Source organism: Podarcis erhardii (assembly GCF_964252035.2).
Source record: "Podarcis erhardii genome assembly, chromosome: 9".
NCBI classification, from domain to species: Eukaryota; Metazoa; Chordata; class Lepidosauria; order Squamata; family Lacertidae; genus Podarcis; species Podarcis erhardii.
In genome coordinates, this window is record NC_138512.1 from 28,536,030 (window position 1) to 28,558,066 (window position 22,037).

The following is a 22,037-nucleotide window of genomic DNA, read 5'->3' on the forward strand; positions in this document are numbered from 1 at the left end:
TATTCTGTTTAAGCTCCACAGCTGCATTTTCCATTATACCGCACCCATCTGGCTGCACTTCCCCAGCCACTCTGGGCAGCTTCCAACAAAATATTAAAATACAGTAATTCATCAAACATTAAAAGCTTCCCTGAACAGGGCAGCCTTCAGATGTCTTCTAAAAGTCAGATAGTTGTTTATTTCCTTGACATCTGATGGGAGGGTGTTCCCATCTGATGGGAGGGTGCCACTACCAAGAAGGCCCTCTGCCTGGTTCCCTGTGACTTGGCTTCTCGCAGTGAGGGAACCGCCAGAAGGCCCTCAGTGCTGGACCTCAGTGTCCAGGTAGAATGATGGAGGTGGAGATGCTGCTTCAGCCGTCCCCATGTTTTTCATGGGCAGATTTATGATTGATTAAATTTTGGCTCAGTTCTTTGGAGAATCACCTTCCTCCACATCAGCCTGCTTATGCACCAAGGCTTTTTTTCAGCTGAAACTTGGTTCTGGCACCTCTGAGGCGGGAGCCTTTTGAGAAACAGAAATAGAGGCTATGAGCAGAGATGCCAAGGAGGAAGAAACTGAGTGACTCTTGCCCATTGGTATTTTTTTTTTAAAAAAATGCATAAATGTGTCGCTCATCTATTTCAGGGATGACCAGCTTCTTTATTCTCAGGGACCACTTTTATCTCCAGACATAGGAGTCTGAACAACCCAACCCCTGTCACAGGATAGTATTGTAAAGCTAGCCATCTTCTACAACAAAGATGGAGAGACTATGTCCCTCCAAATGCTGCTCCCATCATCCATCACCAGCAGTGATGGTATCTAGGACAGATGGGAGTTGGGAGTCCAATGGCATCCATGTGGTCCAGGGTTCCTCAACCCATTCTAGAAGAAAAGTCTTGGAAGTAGGGATGTAAGAAGGCATTGCTTTCCATTCAACCGTCTTTGTCAAATGCAAGGCCGTTTCCATTCTACTGCAGTTTGCCTTCTGCCAAAACCTGTTATTCACTGTGCTATCTGCTGTGGCAAAATTATCTAACAAGCATAATTTATGTGACTATGTAATGTACATAAATTACGCTGTCATGATGTTATTCCATCCCCTTCATTTCAGTCCAAATGACACAATGCAAGTGTGTGTGTGTGTGTGTGTGTGTGTGTGTGTGTAATGAATTCTGTATTGTTTGCAGACTGAAAGCAACAAGAACAACAAAACTGATCATATTCACTAGATGATTTCCATAATTTAACACTGGCAATTTCCACTGTTTCCATCAGTATTTATTTTTTTAGTGTCACGTTCAGTTTTATTAAACTGATTTCAGATTGTTTTTGAAATGTTCAGGAGGTAGGCAGCAAAGCAGTTGAATTTACACAGGTAACAAACAGCAATAAAATGAGTAATGGGTAAGAAATGGAAGCAGACACACAATGTAAACTTGTAAATAACTGTTAACTAGAGCTGGGTAATAGCTATATAATGCAGCATGTATATGTGTATACATTTATGAACACTTTAGCCTACTGGCCATTTCTACCTTAGTTCCCTTAGCATTAAAGGTTCAGTCTCTTTTCTGGAACACTCCATGTTTCTGACATTCTTGGTCAGGTCACTTGCACTAAAATAAAAGTGTGTGTGTGTGTGTGTGTGTGTGTGTGAGAGAGAGAGAGAGAGAGAGAGAGAGAGAGAGAGAGAGAGAGAGAGAGAGAAGTGGACAACAGACCACCATGTATAACGATGCATGTGTGTAAAATCCATTAACATTCACTTGGAAACATTGCTCAAGTAAAGTCTTGTGTGCTTTTTGAACAATTTACTTAGATACCATCCTCAGGCAAAATCACCATAGGATATATAACACTTGATCTAGACTGTAAGGGACCTTATAATGTAATTGGGCAGGGGCAAACCAGAGGCTAAGCAGGAGCAGATCCTCCATCCTGTCTGTATGCTTACAAAACATAGGTCTAATTTTTCTCATATATTCAAGGTCTTTAAATATTGAAATGAATGAGGTTTTTTTAAAAAAATTAAGCATACAGTGGTACCTCAGGTTAAAAACTTAATTCGTTCTGGAGGTCTGTTCTTAACCTGAAACTGAGCTTAACCTGAAGCACCACTTTAGCTAATGGGGCCTCCTGCTGCTGCTGCGCTGCCGGAAGACGATTTCTGTTCTCATCCTGAAGCAAAGTTCTTAACCCTAGGTACTATTTCTGGGTTAGCGGAGTCTTTAACCTGAAGTGTATGTAACCTGAAGCGTATATAGCACGAGGTACCACTGTATTGCTCATCTCCTTTAGGAAAGGAAAGTCAGCTAGTGGCAACCTAGGGTGAAGCCTACAAATTGCAAAGACAATTGGAATAACCCATCATTGGAATAATCATCTGCTTTTAAAATGCAGCTGTTGGCCTGTAATAAGCAACAACACAATCTTGGTTAAAAAAATGAAGTCCAGGAAGGGTTAGGCAGTCTGAAACAGTTCTAATGCAAGGTGGTAAGGAATTTCCCTGAGGGTTCTTATTTTAACTTATTTTCTCTTTTTCAACTGAATCCAGATGCCTTTATCAGGACGAAGAATCAGTTCTCCTACGAGGTCAAGTTGATCACGTCGCTGTGCACTTTCAACAGAGAAGCGCCGTAGAGTGGTGGCTAAAATAGTCTTTTCTTCCATCTGTGCAAAGCGCTGACCTGCAGAGGAATTGGAAAGCAATGACAATATACAATTAACTAGAGCAATAATACATATTTATTATTATTCAACATGAGTCATGTGACATTGAGGTCAGGTTCTCAGATTCATTTTTAAATCCTTAAACACTTTTCTGCAATTATACAAAACCACCAAACAAACACAGAGAGGGTGAGGCAGTGGAATTGCAGCCATTGGAAGGAGTAAGTGAAAAACTGGAAGGGAAGGGCTGATAATATTGATGTAGAAATAACTTTAGACTGAGGTGCATTCACACTATACATTTAAAGCACTATGATACTGTTAACAAGTCATGGCACACACACACCCAAAGAATCCTGGGAACTGTAGTTTGTTAAAGATGCTGAGAGTTATTGGGAGATGTTGATTCCCCTCACAGAGCTACAATTCCCAGAATTCTCTAAACAACTCGTAGCACCCTTAAACTACAGCTCCTAGGATGCTTTGGAGGAAGCCAGACTGTTTAAATGGATATGACACTGCTTTAAATGTCTAATGCCAATGTCTAAATAATCTTCCCCTTTAAACACTCCCTGCCACTGACTGCTTGCCCCTTTTTTTCCTTTCCAGATACAGATTTTTGACTCTCATATGTACCAATACAGTTCCTAGGCCCAGCGGAGAAAGGCACGTATGCATATGGGTGCCGTCCAGCCGTGTTCTCAGGGAAAAACCGCTCGGGTCTGAATTCCTCAGGCTCTGGGAAGACATCAGGGTCTCTGTGCAGCGCAAAAGGCAGAATTAGGGCATCTACCCCCTTTGGTACCCTGAATCCTCCTGCGAAAAAAGAGCAGATATTCATTAAATTAGCCCTGAGCTTATAGCTATAGCTCATCAAGCCAGAAACACACTTGGACTACTTACTAATATAACATTCTTCACTCAGTTTGCGAGCAAAAAGTGGAACAGAAGGGAAAAGGCGAAGAGCTTCTTTAATAACACAATCCAGATACCGTAGTTGCTTCATGTCGTCCATTGTGACATGACGATCAGAGTTCCCTTATAAAACCAGTGGCAGCGAGACAAACATGTGTTATTTATAACCAGCAAAACACTGAAGTTCTTACAGCTATTTTACATGGTGATGGACCAGGGAGCAATTTTAGGTCTAGATCAGTTACTTCCATAATTCATTTCTGTGCTTATTCTCTCTTTTTTTTTTTTTAAGTGATATTTATTAAAGTTTTGAATAAACACATATAAGCACAAAAACAATAAAGACATGAACAAATAGACAAACAAATCATAAACAAGTATAAGTTCAAACCATATTTTCTAATTTCTGTGCTTATTCTCAGGAAGTTAGCCTGGATAGCTTTAAGTCAGCACACTTTCCTAAGCCATGGGTTATGATAAAACAATACACTGACTCATCAAGACTTCCTTTTTGCTGACAGACACTGAAGCTGTGAAGACCACAGCACATCTTATATAGGAATCATAGAATTCAAAGGGACCCTGCAGATCATCTAGTTCAAACCCCTGCATTGCAGGAATATGCAGCTGTCCCATACAGGGATCAAACCTGCAATCTTGGCATTACCAGGGTCATGCTAAACAACTGAGCTATCCAAGGCTGGGCTAACTGAGCTGCCTAAGGAGATCTGGTTAAGAGAGCTGCACCGATGGATGGCCATTACTGGGTGAATAGACAGGATCATATGCATCATGGATTCTATCTGCAGAATGATGAGTAAGCCAAGCCAGTGTAGGCCCCACCAGAGAGGTTTCTTGTTTAAAGCTGTCCTCTGAGAGCTGGAACGGGGAGACTGTGGCCCTCCAGAAGAAGTTAGTGGAGTATATATCCCACCTTTCCTAAGCACTGGCCATTCTGGCTGAGGCTAAAGCAAGTTGGGGTTCCAGGAATGTCTGCAGGACCATAGGTTCCCCACCTGATTTAGAGCAGTGGTGGGGAATAGGAACTGACCAGGGGACCAGACCCTTACTCTTCTCAGTACAGATCAATTTTGAAAGTTGGTGGGGCTGCCCACCATTCAAAGTTCACAGGATCTTGCTGTAACCCCCAACCAACCAATTGGCAATTACAGAAATCTCCTTTGATGCCTGTTTGCAGACGCTGCATGGTTTCAAAAACTACATCTGCAAGCAGACATTTCCCCCCTGTAGACAGCATTGCTGTCTAGGAACTTCTTGGGGCAACCAATCCCAGCAGTCATTCTCACTTTAAGCTCCCTCTGTAACCACAGCCTTACCTATTCCAGACTCTAAGTCACATATGACATCAAACGTGCAGCAGGTGGGTGTGGTTTGAGGAAAAACAGCCTCCTGGGCCTAACTGGGGTCTGTGCTGGGCCAAATTAGGCCCACAGGCCAGAGAGTCCCCATCTCTGCATTAGAGGAGTCAGGTGATACTCATGAGCACTTACCTAGAAGTAGCCCTGCATTCTAAACTTACCCAGGCTTATACCCACAGGAAAGAAAGACTCACCAAAAATTTCATCTAATTCATGGTGAACTTTTCTTTGGGCTTCTGGATGACGAGCAAGCAAGTAAATACACCAGTTCATGGCAGCAGTGGTAGTATCATGACCCTTGGAAGAAAGAATTTAAGAGGTCTAACATGTTCTCACAAAAAATAGAATTCTTAACCATTATAATGATGGTCCAGTCTAGGGCCCGAACAAGCTAGTTCAAATCCAAAATTGAAAGACACCAGTCCCGTACACAGTAGAAAGTCTTTCAAAATTTAGAGTATATTGGGAATACCAGGTGCCAGGGAATCTGCCAGGCCTGGTAGCTTCCCACCTGCCAAAGGCAAAATGACACTCCTGAGTCACTCCCGTAATCTGAAAAGATCTTGTGTGAACAGCTAATAATCCTATCTAGCAATAAGACAGACATATAAACTGAAGCTTCGCTTCTAAGGTGCTACTTCATTCTATTTATATCCTGCCTTTCCGGCTCTCACACAATTCCAGAAAATGTCATAAAAATTAACAACAGAAAATTTCATACAAAAACAATTTGTTGTAAAAAGCATGCTTCCTTTGTTGCTGATTACTCCATTGTAACTCACCCCAACAACAAATCCCTTCGGAGCTGCCTCCCACAAGACAACAGGCAGATCCCTCTTGTTTTGTGGGTGCCCAGTGAAGACCTTCCTTTCTCAACAAGCATTTTAAGTGAGGATCATTGATCCTGGTCTACATATGGATTTGTAACTGTTTTATATGTGATGTTTTTAAATTGTTTGTATTGTTAAACAGTTCCAAGATATTTTAAAGGAAGGACTTCATAAATGGAATTGAATAATTAGTAAATAAGCAAGCATGCTTCAGTGCCTTTATAACCACCAGAGGGCAAATACACAACAATACTGCTAATTTTTTACCAGTGGATAAAGTCACAGTTTAATTATATTCAATAAACTACCATTAACAATCTGTCTGGCAACTGTGTGAGAGTTGCAACCAAACCAGCCACGCTCCCCTAAATCTGCCTCTGCGTTGGCAGACCAACTCTGCACAACAAAGACACCTGCAAACATGGCATGAAGGCTGGCAATATCTGCTCTTGCAGATGACTGCAGTGCCTGGAGACATAATAATAATAATAATAATAATAATAATAATAATAATAATAATAATAATAATAATTGTACCCCGCCCATCTGGCTGGGTTTCCCCAGCCACTCTGGGTGGCTTCCATAGAAACCAAAAATACGCTAAAATATCACACATTAAAAACTTCCCTGAACTTAAGATGTCTTCTGAATGTCAGGTAGTTGTTTATCGCTTTGACATCTGATGGGAGGGCGTTCCACAGGGCGGGCGCCACTACCGAGAAGGCCCTCTGCCTGGTTCCCTGTAGCTTTGCTTCTCACAATGAGGGAACCGCCAGAAGGCCCTCAGCGCTGGACCTCAGCATCCAGGCAGAATGATGGGGGTGGAGACGCTCCTTCAGGTATACTGGGCCGAGGCCGTTTAGGGCTTTAAAGGTCAACACCAGCACTTTGAATTGTGCTCGGAAACATACTGGGAGCCAATGTAGGTCTTTCAAGACCGGTGTTATGTGGTCTCGGCAGCCACCCCCAGTCACCAGTCTAGCTGCTGCATTCTGGATTAGTTGTAGTTTCCGAGTCACCTTCAAAGGTAGCCCCACGTAGAGCGCATTGCAGTAGTCCAAGCGGGAGATAACTAGAGCATGCACCACTCTGGCGAGACAGTCCGCGGGCAGGTAGGGTCTCGGCCTGCGTACCAGGTGGAGTTGGTAGACAGCTGCCCTGGATACAGAATTGACCTGCACCTCCATGGACAGCTGTGAGTCCAAAATGACTCCCAGACTGCGCACCTGGTCCTTCAGGGGCACAGTTACCCTATTCAGGACCAGGGAGTCCTCCACACCAGCCCACCCCCTGTCCCCCAAAAACAGTACTTCTGTCTTGTCAGGATTCAACTTCAATCCATTAGCCGCCATCCATCCTCCAACCGCCTCCAGGCACTCACACAGGACCTTCACCGCCTTCACTGGTTCTGATTTGAAAGAGAGGTAGAGCTGGGTATCATCTGCATATTGATGGACACCCAGTCCAAACCCCCTGATGATCTCTCCCAGCGGCTTCATATAGATGTTAAAAAGCATGGGGGAGAGGACGGAACCCTGAGGCACCCCACAAGTGAGGTCCCAGGGGTCTGAACACTCATCCCCCACCACCACTTTCTGAACACAGCCCAGGAGGAAGGAGCGAAACCACTGTATAACAGTGCCCCCAGCTCCCAGCCCCTCTAGGGTCCAGAAGGATGTTATGGTTGATTGTATCAAAGGCCGCTGAGAGATCCAGTAGAACTAGGAAACAGCTCTCACCTTTGTCCCTAGCTCGCTGGAGATCATCAACCAGCGCGACCAAGGCAGTTTCAGTCCCATGATGAGGCCTGAATCCCGATTGGAAGGGATCCAAATGGTCCGCATCCTCCAGGCGTGCCTGGAGTTGTTCAGCAACCACGCGCTCAATCACCTTGCCCAAGAATGGAAGATTTGAGACTGGGCGATAGTTGGCCATACTCGCCGGGTCTAAAGATGGTTTTTTAAGAAGCAGTTTAATGACCGCCTCTTTCAGCGGATCTGGGAATGTTCCCTCACAGAGGGAATCATTCACCACCCCGCAGAACCCATCGCCCAGCCCTTCCCGGCTTGCTTTTATTAGCCAGGATGGGCAAGGATCAAGGAGACAGGTGGTTGGTTTCACGCGTCCAAGACAGACAGGTTGTGCAACCACAGCATTGACCAGAGGAGGAATGACCACTGGGAGAAGCATAGAGAGAAGAAATAATAATAATAATAATAATAATAATAATAATAATAATAATAATTTATTTATTTATATCCCGCCCTCCCCAGCCGAAGCCGGGCTCAGGGCGGCTAACAACAATCAAACAGTCAAATAATCACACATTCTAAAAATATTTCATTATAAAAATTAATTAAAATCAAATTGATGGCAACCGATTAAGCAAAATTCTGTGCAGGTTGCCAGAGGAGGGAGTCAGGCTGCACCCTGACCAAAGGCCTGGTGGAACAACTCTGTCTTGCAGGCCCTGCAGAAAGATGTCAGGTCCCGCAGGGCCCTAGTCTCTTGTGACAGAGCGTTCCACCAGATTGGAGCCGCAGCCGAGAAGGCCCTGGCTCTAGTTGAGGCCAGCCTAACCTCTCTGAGGCCTGGGACCTTGAGGATGTTATTATTTGGTGCCGTTATTATTTGGTGTTATTATTTGGTCCAACACTTCAGGTCCAGTGTTGGACCATTTCGATCGGATACTCCCTACTGATGTGGATAGATTCCTCCAAGTTGGTAGGCCCACCACCTGCCTCCTTGATCTGTGCCCGTCTTGGCTGATTAGGGAGTGTCCAGATGTTGTGCGGACCCCCCTGGTTGAAATTATCAATTTGTCCCTTGACACGGGGACATTCCCAGGGGAATTGTAGGAAGCAGTGGTGTGTCCACTCTTAAAAAAAACTTAATTAGATCCCTTAGACCTATCCAATTACCGCCCAGTTTCAAATCTTCCATACCTGGGTAAGGTAATTGAGAGAGCGGTTGCTGAACAGCTTGGTAGGTTTCTGGAAGAAACATCGGCATTAGATCCATTTCAGTCCAGTTTCTGTCCTGGTTTTGGGATGGAGACGGCTCTGGTTGCCCTAACAGATGATCTCCGTAGACAACTGGATCGAGGCGGGTCAGGACTGCTGATCCTTTTAGATTTGTCAGCAGCCTTTAACATGGTCGATCATGATCTTCTGGACCACCGCCTTGCAGACGTGGGGATACAGGGCATAGCCCGTAACTGGTTGTGCTCTTTTATCTCTGGTCGGGGACAGAGGGTGGCACTAGGGAGGGAAATGTCATCGCGCCACTCCTTGGTGTGTGGAGTGCCGCAGGGCGCAATTCTCTCCCCAATGCTTTTTAACATCTTTATGCGCCCCCTTGCCCAGATTATCCGGAGCTTTGGGCTGGGCTGTCACCAATATGCTGATGACACTCAGCTCTATCTGCTGATGGATGGCCACACTGACTCGGCCCCGAACACACTGACCAGATGCTTGGAAGCTGTGGCTGGATGGTTTCGTGGGAGCCGATTGAAACTAAATCCTTCGAAGACAGAGGTCCTATGGCTAGGTCGGGATGGCATGGGGATGAGGGACCAACTCCCTTCTCTTGCGGGGGCCCAATTAGTGCCATTGCCTTCCGTTAAGAGTTTGGGTGTAATCCTTGACGCCTCCCTTTCCATGGAGGCGCAAGTTACAGCAACAGCCAAGGCGACATTTTTCCACCTTCGCCGCATCAAGCAGTTGGTCCCTTACCTTTCCCGCCCCGACCTGGCCACAGTGATCCATGCGACGGTCATCTCCAGGCTTGACTACTGTAATTCGCTCTATGCGGGGCTGCCCTTGAAGCTGTCCCAGAAACTCCAGCGGGTACAGAATGCTGCAGCGAGGCTCCTCACGGGGTCTCTGCCATGGGAGCATATTCACCCAGTGCTTTTCAAGCTGCACTGGCTCCCGGTGAAGTACAGGGTCAGATTTAAGGTGCTGCTTTTGACCTTTAAAGCCCTTCACGGCCTAGGACCCTCGTACCTACGGGACCGCCTCTCCTGGTATGCCCCACGGAGAGCCTCAAGGTCCATAAATAGCAACACCCTAGTGGTCCCGGGCCCTAAGGAAGTTAGATTAGCTTCAATGAGAGCCAGGGCCTTTTCAACTCTGGCTCTGGCCTGGTGGAACGCTCTGCCTCATGAGACCAGGGCCCTGCAGGATCTGATTTCTTTCTGCAGGGCCTGTAAGACAGAGTTGTTCCGCCTGGCCTTTGGCTTGGAGCCAATTTGATTCCCTCCCTCTCTTTTTTTTTCTTTCTTTTCTTTCTTTTCCTTCTCCTCCTGCGATGAGGCTACATTTTAATATTTTAATGTTCCATTATTTTAATGTTGTATTTTATTTTTGTTTTTAAGTTGTAATCATTCATCTTGTTTTTATTATTGCTTGTAAGCCGCTCTGAGCCCGGCCTTGGCTGGGGAGGGCGGGGTATAAATAAAATTATTATTATTATTATTATTATTATTATTATTATTATTTGCAGACCGTAGGTTTCTCTGTGGGGCATACCAGGAGAGGCGGTCCCGTAGGTACGAGGGTCCTAGGCTGTATAGGGCTTTAAAGGTTAAAACCAGCACCTTAAACCTGATCCTGTACTCCACCGGGAGCTAGTGCAGCTGGTATAGTACCGGATGAATGTGATCTCGCAGCGAAGACCCCATAAGGAGTGTCGCCGCGGCATTCTGCACCCGCTGGAGTTTCTGGGTCAGTCTCAAGGGCAGCCCCACATAGAGCGAGTTACAATAATCCAGTCTGGAGGTGACCGTCGGGTGGATCACAGTGGCTAGGTCAGGGCGAGAGAGATAAGGGGCCAACTGCTTAGCTTGGCGGAGATGAAAAAATGCCGCCTTTGTTATAGCTGTAATCTGCGCCTCCAAAGAGAGGGAGGTATCGAAGATTACACCCAAACTCTTAACGGACGGTGCTGGCACTAATTGTACCCCTGCAAGAGGTGGGAGTTGCCCCCTCGATCCCATATCGTCCCGCCCCAGCCAGAGGACCTCTGTCTTCGAAGGATTTAACTTCAACCGGCTCCCACGTAACCATCCAGCCACAGCTTCCAGACATCTGGTCCGTGTGTCTGGGGCCGAGTCAGGATGGCCATCCATCAACAGATAGAGTTGGGTGTCATCAGCACCATGGTGCATCTGCAGCAGCTCAACCAGATGCCTTCATGTGCCCCAGCTGCAACAAAATATGTCTCTCCCGTATCAGTCTCTACAGCCACCACAGGCTCTGCAACCTTCCAACAGTTTGACTTCACCCCTAAAGGGACACACCTCCAATGTCTCCCAAGACAGATGGATGACCACCAAACTACCAAGTCATCTGATAGAAAGACCCTTAACGTCTTGTCTTTGTTCAAAGACCTTCACATACATTAGTTTGTTGTGATCCTTTAAATAGGGGAGAACAACCATCACTCTTATACAGGGCATTCTGTACCTCAAACATGAATGTATCCACTTCCTCTCGAATGTCCAGGTAGTTCATCTTATTCCCATCATCATCAGTGGCATTCAGAAGCATATCGAGAAAAGCTCTCCTGACTTTCCGCCTGCTTTGCTCACCAGTGCTGACAGCATCGCTTCTATGCTTCTCCTGGTTTTTTAGTTCTTGAGCTTTTTCTGCAATAACCTTAGACAGTCAAAACAAAAGAAAAGTCATTCATTTCTCAGGTTGCATAATCCAATGTGTGTACTCCCTGCAGTGTCATATAAAGTGATAAGCTATCTCAGTTGCACCCTGGACCTAGCGAAGTGCACTGCTCTGACAAGGAAAAAAGGAATATATCCAATTGCACCCAACTTGTCTAAAGCGCCCTATGGACACTGCCATGGGCAAAAACCTTCTTCTGGGTAATAAAATCAGGATACAAGGCATTTCAAATATCTCTGTAAAACCTGTCTGGATGTAAATGCACTGCATGAAAATGGATGCCTGACTGAGTAAATCTAATGAAGGTCATCTTATCCCTTGTATCAAAAGAATTCTAAGTGACAACTCCTCACAGAGACAGTGATTTTAAGCTGAAATCTTACCTGCATTCTGAATTGGAAAAAACCCACTAGGGAGAAATCGGTTTCTTAGCAGAGCCTACCTTACAGGCATGTGGTGAAGATAAAATGGGAGGCCTCACATACACCCTGTGAACAGGCCCTGAACAGCTGGGAGAGCCACAATTGTGAATATTAGCAGAAATCACTTTGATATTGGTGTCTATAAAACATCATGCATGAAGAAAAAATGCAACAGCTTACATTATCAGTAAAGTTATGAAGTATCTTCAGGGTCCTGTGATGTTCTCTTCCTTGTGGGAACATGAGGTACAAAAGGTCAGACCAGAACCAAGGAGACCTCTGTCTTTTATGAATCAGATCAGTCATCCTAGGGTAACAAGCAACAACGCTTTCTAGAAAAGTGCTGCAAAGTACAGCAAAGAGCCCAGATTTCTTCCAACTAGGCTGTCATGTAAAGAGGCAGAGAAAAATAGTTTAAATGTGAAACAGATATGCCATGGCATACAGCTATTGCCCCTATCACCTGCAGGGCTAATGTGGCTTCTACATCAGCATTCAACCCACAGAGAGGCCCAGTTTCTGCTACCCAGATCCAGAAAAGAGGTGCAGAGAGGAAGCTCATACAAAGCAGACCTTAATAATAATAATAATAATAATAATAATAATAATAATAATAATTTATTTATTTATATCCCACCCTCCCCAGCCAAAGCCGAGCTCAGAGCGGCTATCAAAAAAATAATAATACAACATTCTAAAATCATTTCCTTTGAAGGTTTATCATGCAGACAGTCAAGTTAAAGCTGAAGGTTGTCTGCATCATGGAAGGGAAAGAGACTTTTTCTCTTAGTATTTGCCTCCATTGAAGGAGGGCGGGACCTGCAGCCCTCGAAATGTGGCTAGAGTCTAACTACCATCTTTAATTCCCTGCTGCTGGAATAGATCATAACATTGACACCTACCTGTAGACAGCTTGAACATACTCGGAATCCTTATTCTGTTGTGCTCCTATATTCTTGCCCATAGCTGTTTCTAGGAACAGGAGAGAAAGAAATCAATTAAAGAATCATTTGCTTACAAACCAAAGAGTGGGGCATAAAAGGAACACAGGGAGCAACCATATATCAAGTCATGCTGACTTCCAAGGTGTTTCCCAGCCAGGATTTGAACCCAAGATCTGCTGCACTCTACCACTGGTCAGTTCATAGTCAAGTGTGTCTTGTGCTAACACAGCACCACTACTACAGTAACTGTATCCAGAACTTCTCATTTCCTCCCATAGTATTGTGTGTTTGTGTCCCAATCATGACCTGTATTAAGACTGATGGCAAATCAACAATTAGTCAAACTGATCACAATCTGTTATTATATTTTCCAGCTCCATCAGTGTATATTTTAAATCCCTGTTCTCCACTGGATTATTCAATCAGTATTTAAAATGGATAACAAGCTATTCGTATTATGTAAATGTGCCCAATTTAGGAAGCGAAATGTAAGTTATATGAACAACTCTTCTGGTCAGACCTCACCAAAGAGTCCATTCTTCCAACAAATGAGCAGGGATGTTTAGACCTCATTCACTGCAACATTTTGGCAGCAACTGCAACACTTACCACAAATTACATCAAGGGTACACAATGTGATGTATAAAAAACAATCAAATGGCTCCTTGTCCACATGCTTTTCAAGTTTCTGAACAAGGATATTGGCTTGTTCATTCATCACTTCAAGGAAATCGTCTAAGATGGTGAAATGAAAGGTGGGCGTTAACATTTTCCTTCGGGACCGCCATTTGCTTCCAGTGCTGCAAAACAAAAACTTAAATTTTATTTTTCTCTACACAAACAAATTTCAAAACAAAATGCATGTAATGTCTTCAAGCAGAACCAGCAATACAATATTGCAGTGCTCTTGCTCAGGTTTCCAGTCACTTCATTCTACCTTGCCTCCAACTGGTAATTTCTTTCTCTATCACTCAGCCAACATTCCACAGTCACTGAGCATGCTCAGTCCTCAATGAGCTGTTTTCCCTTGGTTTTTTCTCTGTTCCATCCAACACAAAAAGATTTGCTATTGCAAACCCTGGGGTTCCCCTGAACTTGCTGAGACCACCCTCGTTTGGGCTACATAAAGGTGTCATTTTGACCACATAAGGACCAGTGCTCAGTGAAATGAGATCACTGGTATGATATATGATGATATTCATGCACTAAAACACTTTTTCAAACCCCCAAGTCATGGCTCTAAAATGCCAATTCTGGATTTATCAGTTAAGAAGAGTCCCCTCTTAAGGCTTTTTCCTCCCACACTCTTATCTCTTTCCTGTTCCAGATACCAGGCAGAACTTCCAGTTCACTACCTCAATGCCATGGAAGACTTACATTTCCAGACTTAATACAGTCCTGAACTTTACTGTTTTGGAAATTCCTTCCGGTCAAAACATCTGTTTCCAACTTGCAACATCGCCTATTTCTCAGCAATTGGTATTTTAGACAGATAAAATGACCTCAAACCATCTACTGCTTCAGGAAGCATGTGCAGACCAGTTATATGCTCCTTAACACAGGGGTGAGGTTCCAGTTTTGCCCATGAGGCCATTTCTCAAAAACCAGGCTCACTTTCCCCTCACATGATGCCATCTATGTTGGACAGCTAGAGACATGGCTGTAAATGAACCACCAGGAGCCTAAAAGTCAGTATTAATCAGCTGCTTGGTCCTGTCTTCAAGCCCACTATACTGTAATAAGCTACACTACTGTGTTCTCAGTGAGGAACTCCACAGGGCAGGTGACCTCTGCCAAAAGCAGGTCTTGAAGTCAGCACCAATTGGCTCTTCAATACTTCTTTTCATGATTAAAAATTAGTTAGCACAGGTACTGAAAAGGAGGGAGATGGAGCAGGACTGCACCTGAAGCCCCATCTCCAAAGTCCACACAATCAGCAGAGCATCTGAAAGGGGCCTCCCATCTGCAATAAACACCTCTGTGCACAAGAAGAGACCCTTTTCACACAATCAGTGGCATGTTGGGGGTATGGCCTATGATCTCAGTCTGGCTTCCACCTTCATGCATTCATTAAATGTGTGGGCAGGCCTTGAGAACAGGACTAATAGCTCAACCAGTGCCACACACTCCACCTACACAAGGCGTGACAAAAGGGTACACTGCCTCACCCATGTTCTGGGTTGTTTTTGATTTACCTTGTTAGAAGTCCTGTGCCCAGCCAAGGATGCAAAAACTTGTAGGGATCAGATTTTGTAATATGCTTAGAGCTACTCAATACAACCTGCCAACAGAAGAGGCGGGCATAAATTATCGACTTTGCCCTTCTATGCTATCTGTTCAATTTGTCCTTAAAAGTAAGTCAACTATCTGAAATAGATTCTATTTGAGTTCAAAGTCACTTAGTGATTTAGTGGGCTTGACTAAAGTGGTTTGCAAGGCAGGTTTGTTTTATCTTTATATTCCAATGTTGATTATGCCCCAAGGTATGACAAATCCTGAAATCAGAAACTATATTCTCTAATCTGCATGCAAGTTAGGTTCGTTAGAGACTAATGGAGCTTTCTCCCAGATAAGTGTGCATAGATTTGCAAAACACACACTAGCAATAAAGCCCCATGAGACTCAATGGAACCTATTTCTGAGGAAATTTTCACAGGATTCCGTTGATAGTACCAGGCTGAAAATGAACTTTACTTGGATACACTGAGCAATGGGTACAGCTCCATCTATCACCATTTTGATGTCTGCTCAGATTATACCAGGTCACCAGATGAATGTCAACATTCTTTCCCTATTTTCTCTCTCTCCGTGCAATAATCCAAGGCATGCATATGACAGATTTAGGATTTTTCTTGCAAAAGTCATTCATGACATAATAATGCCAAGGGTCAACCTAGAAAACCGCTACACAACTTGCAGTCCACTAAGGTAAGGTAGCCAAGGTGATGGATGATATGTGTGAGGAAATGTGTGGGTGGGTGTTTCTACAGTTTTAGCAGACACTCTGGCCCTATTCACTACCCATTCCAGCAGAGGTGGGTGTAGTCTGCCCCGGGTGTCACCACTGAGGGGGGTGACAAAATGCCAGGCGCCACTCACCGTGCGGCCTGCAGTGCACCCGAGCCACACGTCTCTCCTGGGAGAGACATGGTGGTTTGGCGCGTGCAGGCTCCGCGCTGCGCAAACAGTCCACCCGCTGCCTCCCCCTTGCCCCCCCCAGCTGTAGGGCAGCTGAGTGGGATAAGGCAGGCAGACTCCAGATCCCCCATGGTGCGCCCCGCCCCTATGGGTGGTTCACCCTGCCCCTGGGCGCGCCACCCCAGAAGCCCAAGCACAGTAGTGGAGCTACATGCTGCAGCCCCCAGAGCGGAGAACAGGTGGGGGCATGGCTGGCGCGTGTCCCGGGGGCGTGGTGCATGTCCTGGGGGCATGGCGCACCACCCATGGGGGCGTGGCACACAGCGCAGGAGTGTGGCACACCGCCCGCGGGGGTACAGCATGCATCCCGGGGTTGAACGGCATGCAGTGTGTATCCCGGGAGGGCATGGTGTGCGACCTGGGGAGTGGCCACAATGGCACCCCTTCCCCTAATGGCACCCAGTGTGGCCCACTCCCCCCCACCCCCACCTTCGTCTGCCAGCGCCTGAGTGGCTTCCTCCACCACTGGCCCCACCCACTGCTGACATGTACCCATTGACAGTTTAATCCCCACGAATGTAACCCTGGGTGGAGGGGGGCGGGAGAGACTTCTCCTGCCCTGCTATGAAGAGTAACAATGGGAGACTCACCTCTACAGTATCTGGATGATATAATATTAGAAAGGGTAATGGCCCTACCCAAAGGAGTAACAGTGGGATATTCCGCAACATTTCAGTGGAACGTATCACCTGAGAAAAGGCACCTGGAAAAAACATGCATGCAGTTTGAAAATGAGAAAGTGAATGATCCCACATCCATGATACTTGTTCTCATGAGAACAGCACCCACTCTAAGCTAAGATTAATAGTTACATAGCAGGAGGCCCTTCTACCCAAATTAAGATTGCAAGAGATGAGGGGCAGATTCCAGCCTCCCACCTCCTGATGTTCAAAGAGAACAATTATGTGAAAGTCAAAGACTATAGTTTACATTTGCTTAGAATTCATTTTGACCGTATAAATGATCCCCATTTATGAGTGGTTCCATACAAAGGGATGATTCCACATGATTAACGGGTAGTGGGCCCCATTCTAACATTGCACCGGGTTGCTTGGTTCTGTCCTCCAACCTCGTAACATATTGGGAGAACATTTGAGGGGAGAGCCCAAGGGCTTCCAGTTACATTGCAAAGCCAACCTTGCTCTTGATACAAGGCAAGGTGTTGCAGTCTTGGGAGCAGGCAGAGCAGCACAAACGTGTTTCCCTTGACTTAACCCTTGACTTAGCATTGTTGATAAAAAGCCTCCTGACAATGACACCTTGTGTTGGAAATACCTGAAGATCCTGTTCAAATGCTCTTCTTAACTAATTCATTCCTGTTTGTTTGGTTTTTTTAAAAAAAAAATTAAAAATCATGTGTAGAAAATCTAAGTAGGAGAGGAAACTGCTGTCGTTTCTTGCTGCAATTATGTTTACTGTCCTCTTTGCGGAGTTTTAATTATGCCATTGTGTTTTGTCATAGTTTCATACTGTGACTGCCCTGGGGATATACAGTTTCATGAAGGGCATGCAAATGCCATAAACTGATTGTTCAAGAGATATCTAAAAGTTTTGCAGTTCAACTCCTATGGGTCACGCCACACTATCTTGTAGCTTGCCTGTAGCTCGGCCCAAACGTGCAGCTGTGAATACAAATGAACAGGGAGGGCAGAGGTTGTCAGTGTGGTGCCTGTGGGTGGCCATGTACCCACAAAGCCCTTCCTGGTACCACAAGGTCCCCTTCTCTCCCCCCCCCCCCATGAAATTTGAAAGGATTCTGCTGTGGCCGATAAAATAGGAGTTGGCACGGAGGTGGTGCCCACAATAACCTCTCCATTCAGCAAATGTGCCCATGGGGCCAAAAAGGTTGGCAACCACTGACATAGTGGCATGAAAATGCAGTACCCCCACCCCACTCACAGTTCATTATCTACACAGGGCTTGTGTTCAGTACTGTAATGGAGAAGGGGCAACCTTTTGAGATGTTTCCAACATGCCTTAAACAGGTTTCAGGCAGCCTATTAGATTTGGTTGGGATGTGGAGGATAATTACTTCCAATATCACCAGAGCTGATTAAACATGCTACAAAATATGGACTTCATACTACAAAAGATAATTGGCTCCAGTATGATTTGCCTACATTTAATGGAGTTCTGAGTACTTCCTTATTAGCATGTTTGCTTTAGGCTTCGGGGTTTCTTTAAATCTAACATTTTAGCTCTTTGGGGAACCACCAAGGATCCTAAACAGGGCATTCAGAAAAACTTGCAAACTCATTTTATGCCACCCACCAACACCTCCTGATGCTGCCTCATTCTTCAATCACATGAGAGTTTCGCCCTTCTCTTTTATTTTCTCCTTATTTTTTGAGATTTTTTTTTCCTTGGGGGTGACCTGCCTCCCCCCCCCCCCCCCGCTTTTCTGTATAGTTTCATCTGGAACAACTGAAGATACAGTATTTTATTCGATAATAAATTAATTGACAGTTGTGCTTTTAAGAAAATAAAAATCAACCTGCTTGCTTGCCGTTTTTAATTCACGTAATACACTCACACAACAGACATTGCACAAAAGGAAATGACTGAAGTACGCGTCGGTCGGAAATCCTTATTGAAATAAAGAGCAAAAGAAAAGGCAGAAGTGGGAGATGAAGTGTAGCGCGGCGCGGGTTTGCTGGTTCACAGAGCTGCCTTTCTGCGCTGCTTGCGCGCATCAGCTGCCCGGAGGAGAGGGAGGAAGAGGGCGCCTTTACCTTTCCGATCGCGGTCAAGGAGCAGCGCATTGCCCAGCAGCGGGTACCAGGGACGGATCCCCGGGATGTGCTTCAGCTCCCTGTATTTCCAGTACTGGTCGAGCACCAAGCGGGCGAGCAAGACAGCCAGCAGCGTGGCGAGCGCGGCGAGCAGAGCGAGAGCCCAGGAGAAGAGCCGCGCGCCCTCCGGAGCCATCGCCCAAATGCCCATCGTCGCCCAGCGCGGACGGCGTCGCTCTGCTCCGGGAAGCGGGACGTTTTGCTGAGAAAAGAAGCCCCGGGGTGAGAGGAGGAGGCGGAGCCGGCGAGGGGCAGGACTGCGAGAGGGGAGAAGGAGGTCACGGGAGGGAGACGCGGGCAGGGCAGAGAAGGACGGGGTGCGCTCTGTCTCCGTCGAAACAGGATAGTGGCATGGAGGTGATAGGCGAGGATAAAAGGAGCGGGCATTTCTCAATACAGTGGTACCTCGGGTTACATACGCTTCAGGTTACATACTCCGCTAACCCAGAAATAGTACCTCGGGTTAAGGACTTTGCTTCAGGATGAGAACAGAAATCGTGCTCCAGCGGCGCGGCAGCAGCGGAAGGCCCCATTAGCTAAAGTGATGCTTTAGGTTAAGAACAGTTTCAGGTTAAGAACAGACCTCCGGAACAAATTAAGTTCTTAACCCGAGGTACCACTGTACAGTTCTGGAGGTGAGGTCCGTTCTTAACCTGAAACTGTTCTTAACCTGAGGCACCACTTTATAGCTAATGGGGCCTCTTGCTGCCGCTGCATGATTTCTGTTTTCATCCTGAAGCAAAGTTCTTAACCTGAGGTACTATTTCTGGGTTAGCAGAGTCTGTAACCTGAAGTGTCTGTAACCTTAAGCGTCTGTAACCCGAGGTACCACTGTGTTGGAAGTTCTTGTGGCCTCTTGCCAACCAAGAACTCAACACTGATAAAGGTGATTCCTTCACATATGAGTGTCATCTGTCGGTCTTTGTTTTCTCTTTACATTTGATAATGCCTAAACGGTTGAATAAATTAAAACTGGACAAGTCTTGGCATGCATGAGTACCATAATAGCCATGGGCGTTGCCAGGATTTATGTTGGGGGGGGGAGCAGAACCGAGTTATCTGCAAGGTGATTGGTCAGTTAGTTAAGTATTTTTATTTACTTACTTGATTGGGGGGGCAGCTGCCATGGGCGTAGCCAAGATTAATTTTTTTGGAGGGGCAGGACTTTTGTTGGAGGGCAGAACCGATGTGAATAGTCAAGTAAGTATTTCTATTGTTTTCCTTGATTGGGGGGGGCAGCTGCCCACCTCCCGCTACGCCCATGATAGTACCTTAAAACTCTGCAGTGTCCTGGGGCAGCCGAATAACACAGACGTCTGGTCCATCTGGCTCAGTGTCATCTAAACAGACTGGCTGCAATTATCCAAGGTTTTGGGCAGGAACCTTTTCCAGACCTATCTGGAGATGGCAGGATTGAACCTGGGACTCTCCCACTGAGCTACAGCCCTTCCTCATGTTCCACATAGCTGATAGCTGGGTAGGTATTGCCCTCATTTTGCAGAAGTCCTAATCCCTCTACTACCTCACATAGATGCTGAGGCAGAAGATCTGTGGAGCAGATCTTCCACTTCTATATCTACATCCACTTCTATATCTTCTCCTTGCACTTACACACCCATCTGCACAAGTCCAGTCTGACATGGTACTTTAATTCACAATTTAATGCAAAAAAAACCCCTAAATTTCTGGTGTGCGCTTGAATCCCTCTCATCATATATAGCAACTGTCTGGAAGCAGCCTTTATCTTCATCCTAGAAAGAAAATGCTTCAGATGGAGCTTTTGCTCATACAAAGGTCAAGAGATGGGGAAGGCGCCATCTGTTAAATTTCCACCTGTCAGGCTTTTACTATGCAGAGAATCAGGCATAAAAGAAAAAAGAAAACATGGCGATGCTATTATGGTCATAGTTTTCTTACCTCATCTGTCCAAAAGTTTCATGAAGCTTAAAAGACTGCTGTGTAACTTAAAAATCTCTACTTACGCAAACAGTTGGGACAGATTGTAACCTTCACCCTAGATCCAAAAAGCCAGCAGAGTATTTACCCAGTGCCAGGAAATCTTGGATACATCCATGCTTCGGAACCTATTTAATCCTTATCTCTCCCCCTCTCTCCATGTATTAAAAGTTACATAGGATAGCCATAAGATGGTATTATTCCCATTTTCAGCTGCTATGTGTCATTGGTGGTGTGGCACCAACTAGGACAGCACAGGAGTGGCATGCGTGGTCAGAAGAGGACAACAACTCCAAGGTGGGGAGCAGAGGCTGACTGGGCAGTGACTCAGATGAGGAACCCATCCCAGCAATCCCAAGCATCCCAGAAGGGAAGGGAGAACCAGCAGTGCCCGTTGCCACATCACCTCCAGAGCAAAATATTTCTATGGTAGTTGAGGAGCTGACCAGCCAATCAGTGGACGTAGCTGGGTCAAAGGTGGGGAGATAGTTTGGGGGTTGGATTAGAGTCCTGCCCAGTGTCAGGAATGCTTGGAGACAAACATCATGCTCTGGAATCAATTTAATGGATGATTCATGATTCCTACTTTAATCTCTTAACTTTAAAAAGTAAACTAAAAATATTGGCATACCTGCATTTAAGTGAGAGGGTTGATTATAGTCTGCAAACTTCTTCTTGACTGGATACTGCCACTCCTTTATCCAAAGCAATGAATCACAGAAGAGACAAAAGGTGGCTTCTCAACACCACATCGTGTTGGATGATACTGAGGTCACTTCTAGAGGACTTCTTTGATAAGCATTCATCCTGATTTGTTTGCAGAGAGAATTCTGGCGAGAATGAGAATTCATCCTGATTTGTTTTGAGGGACATAAGACAGTGTTTCCCAATCTTGTGCCTCCAGCTGTTTTTGGACTACAATTCCCATCATCCCTTGCCACTGGTCTTGCTAGTCAGGGATGATGGGAGTTGTAGTTCAAAAACAGCTGGAGGCACAAGGTTGGGAAACACTGACATAAGACAACACTGGGTCAACCAAGTGTTATTCCAGGCTTTCCAGTGTGCTTTCACCTTCCTTGTTGGTAAAAAAAAAAAAAAAAAAAAAAAAAAAAATCTTTTGAGGAAGCAGGCCTGTTTTACAAGAGCTCCAAATCAGCTTTAATTGTTCAACCTGAATTTGCTGGTATGAGATTGAATTCCAATTCAAAATGGAGACAGTCTGGCAGCACCCTGATGATTTAGTTCCATTCCAAATTTCTCTCCAT

At 45.4% G+C, this 22,037-nt stretch overlaps 1 protein-coding gene across 1 annotated transcript; it reads right to left on the reverse strand.

The window, feature by feature from the left end:
- Nucleotides 1-1,601: 1,601 nt before the first annotated feature.
- Nucleotides 1,602-19,016, reverse strand: LOC309349608 (cytochrome P450 4V2-like). Its single transcript, XM_081875841.1, has 11 exons — nt 18,757-19,016; nt 16,615-16,727; nt 15,022-15,107; nt 13,436-13,626; nt 12,785-12,854; nt 12,063-12,189; nt 11,248-11,439; nt 5,144-5,246; nt 3,559-3,693; nt 3,292-3,471; nt 1,602-2,672 (listed from the first exon to the last, which is right to left on the reverse strand). Exons 1-11 carry the CDS (start codon nt 18,965-18,967, stop codon nt 2,512-2,514), a joined length of 1,569 nt encoding a protein of 522 aa, XP_081731967.1. The 5' UTR covers nt 18,968-19,016; the 3' UTR covers nt 1,602-2,511.
- Nucleotides 19,017-22,037: the final 3,021 nt, after the last annotated feature.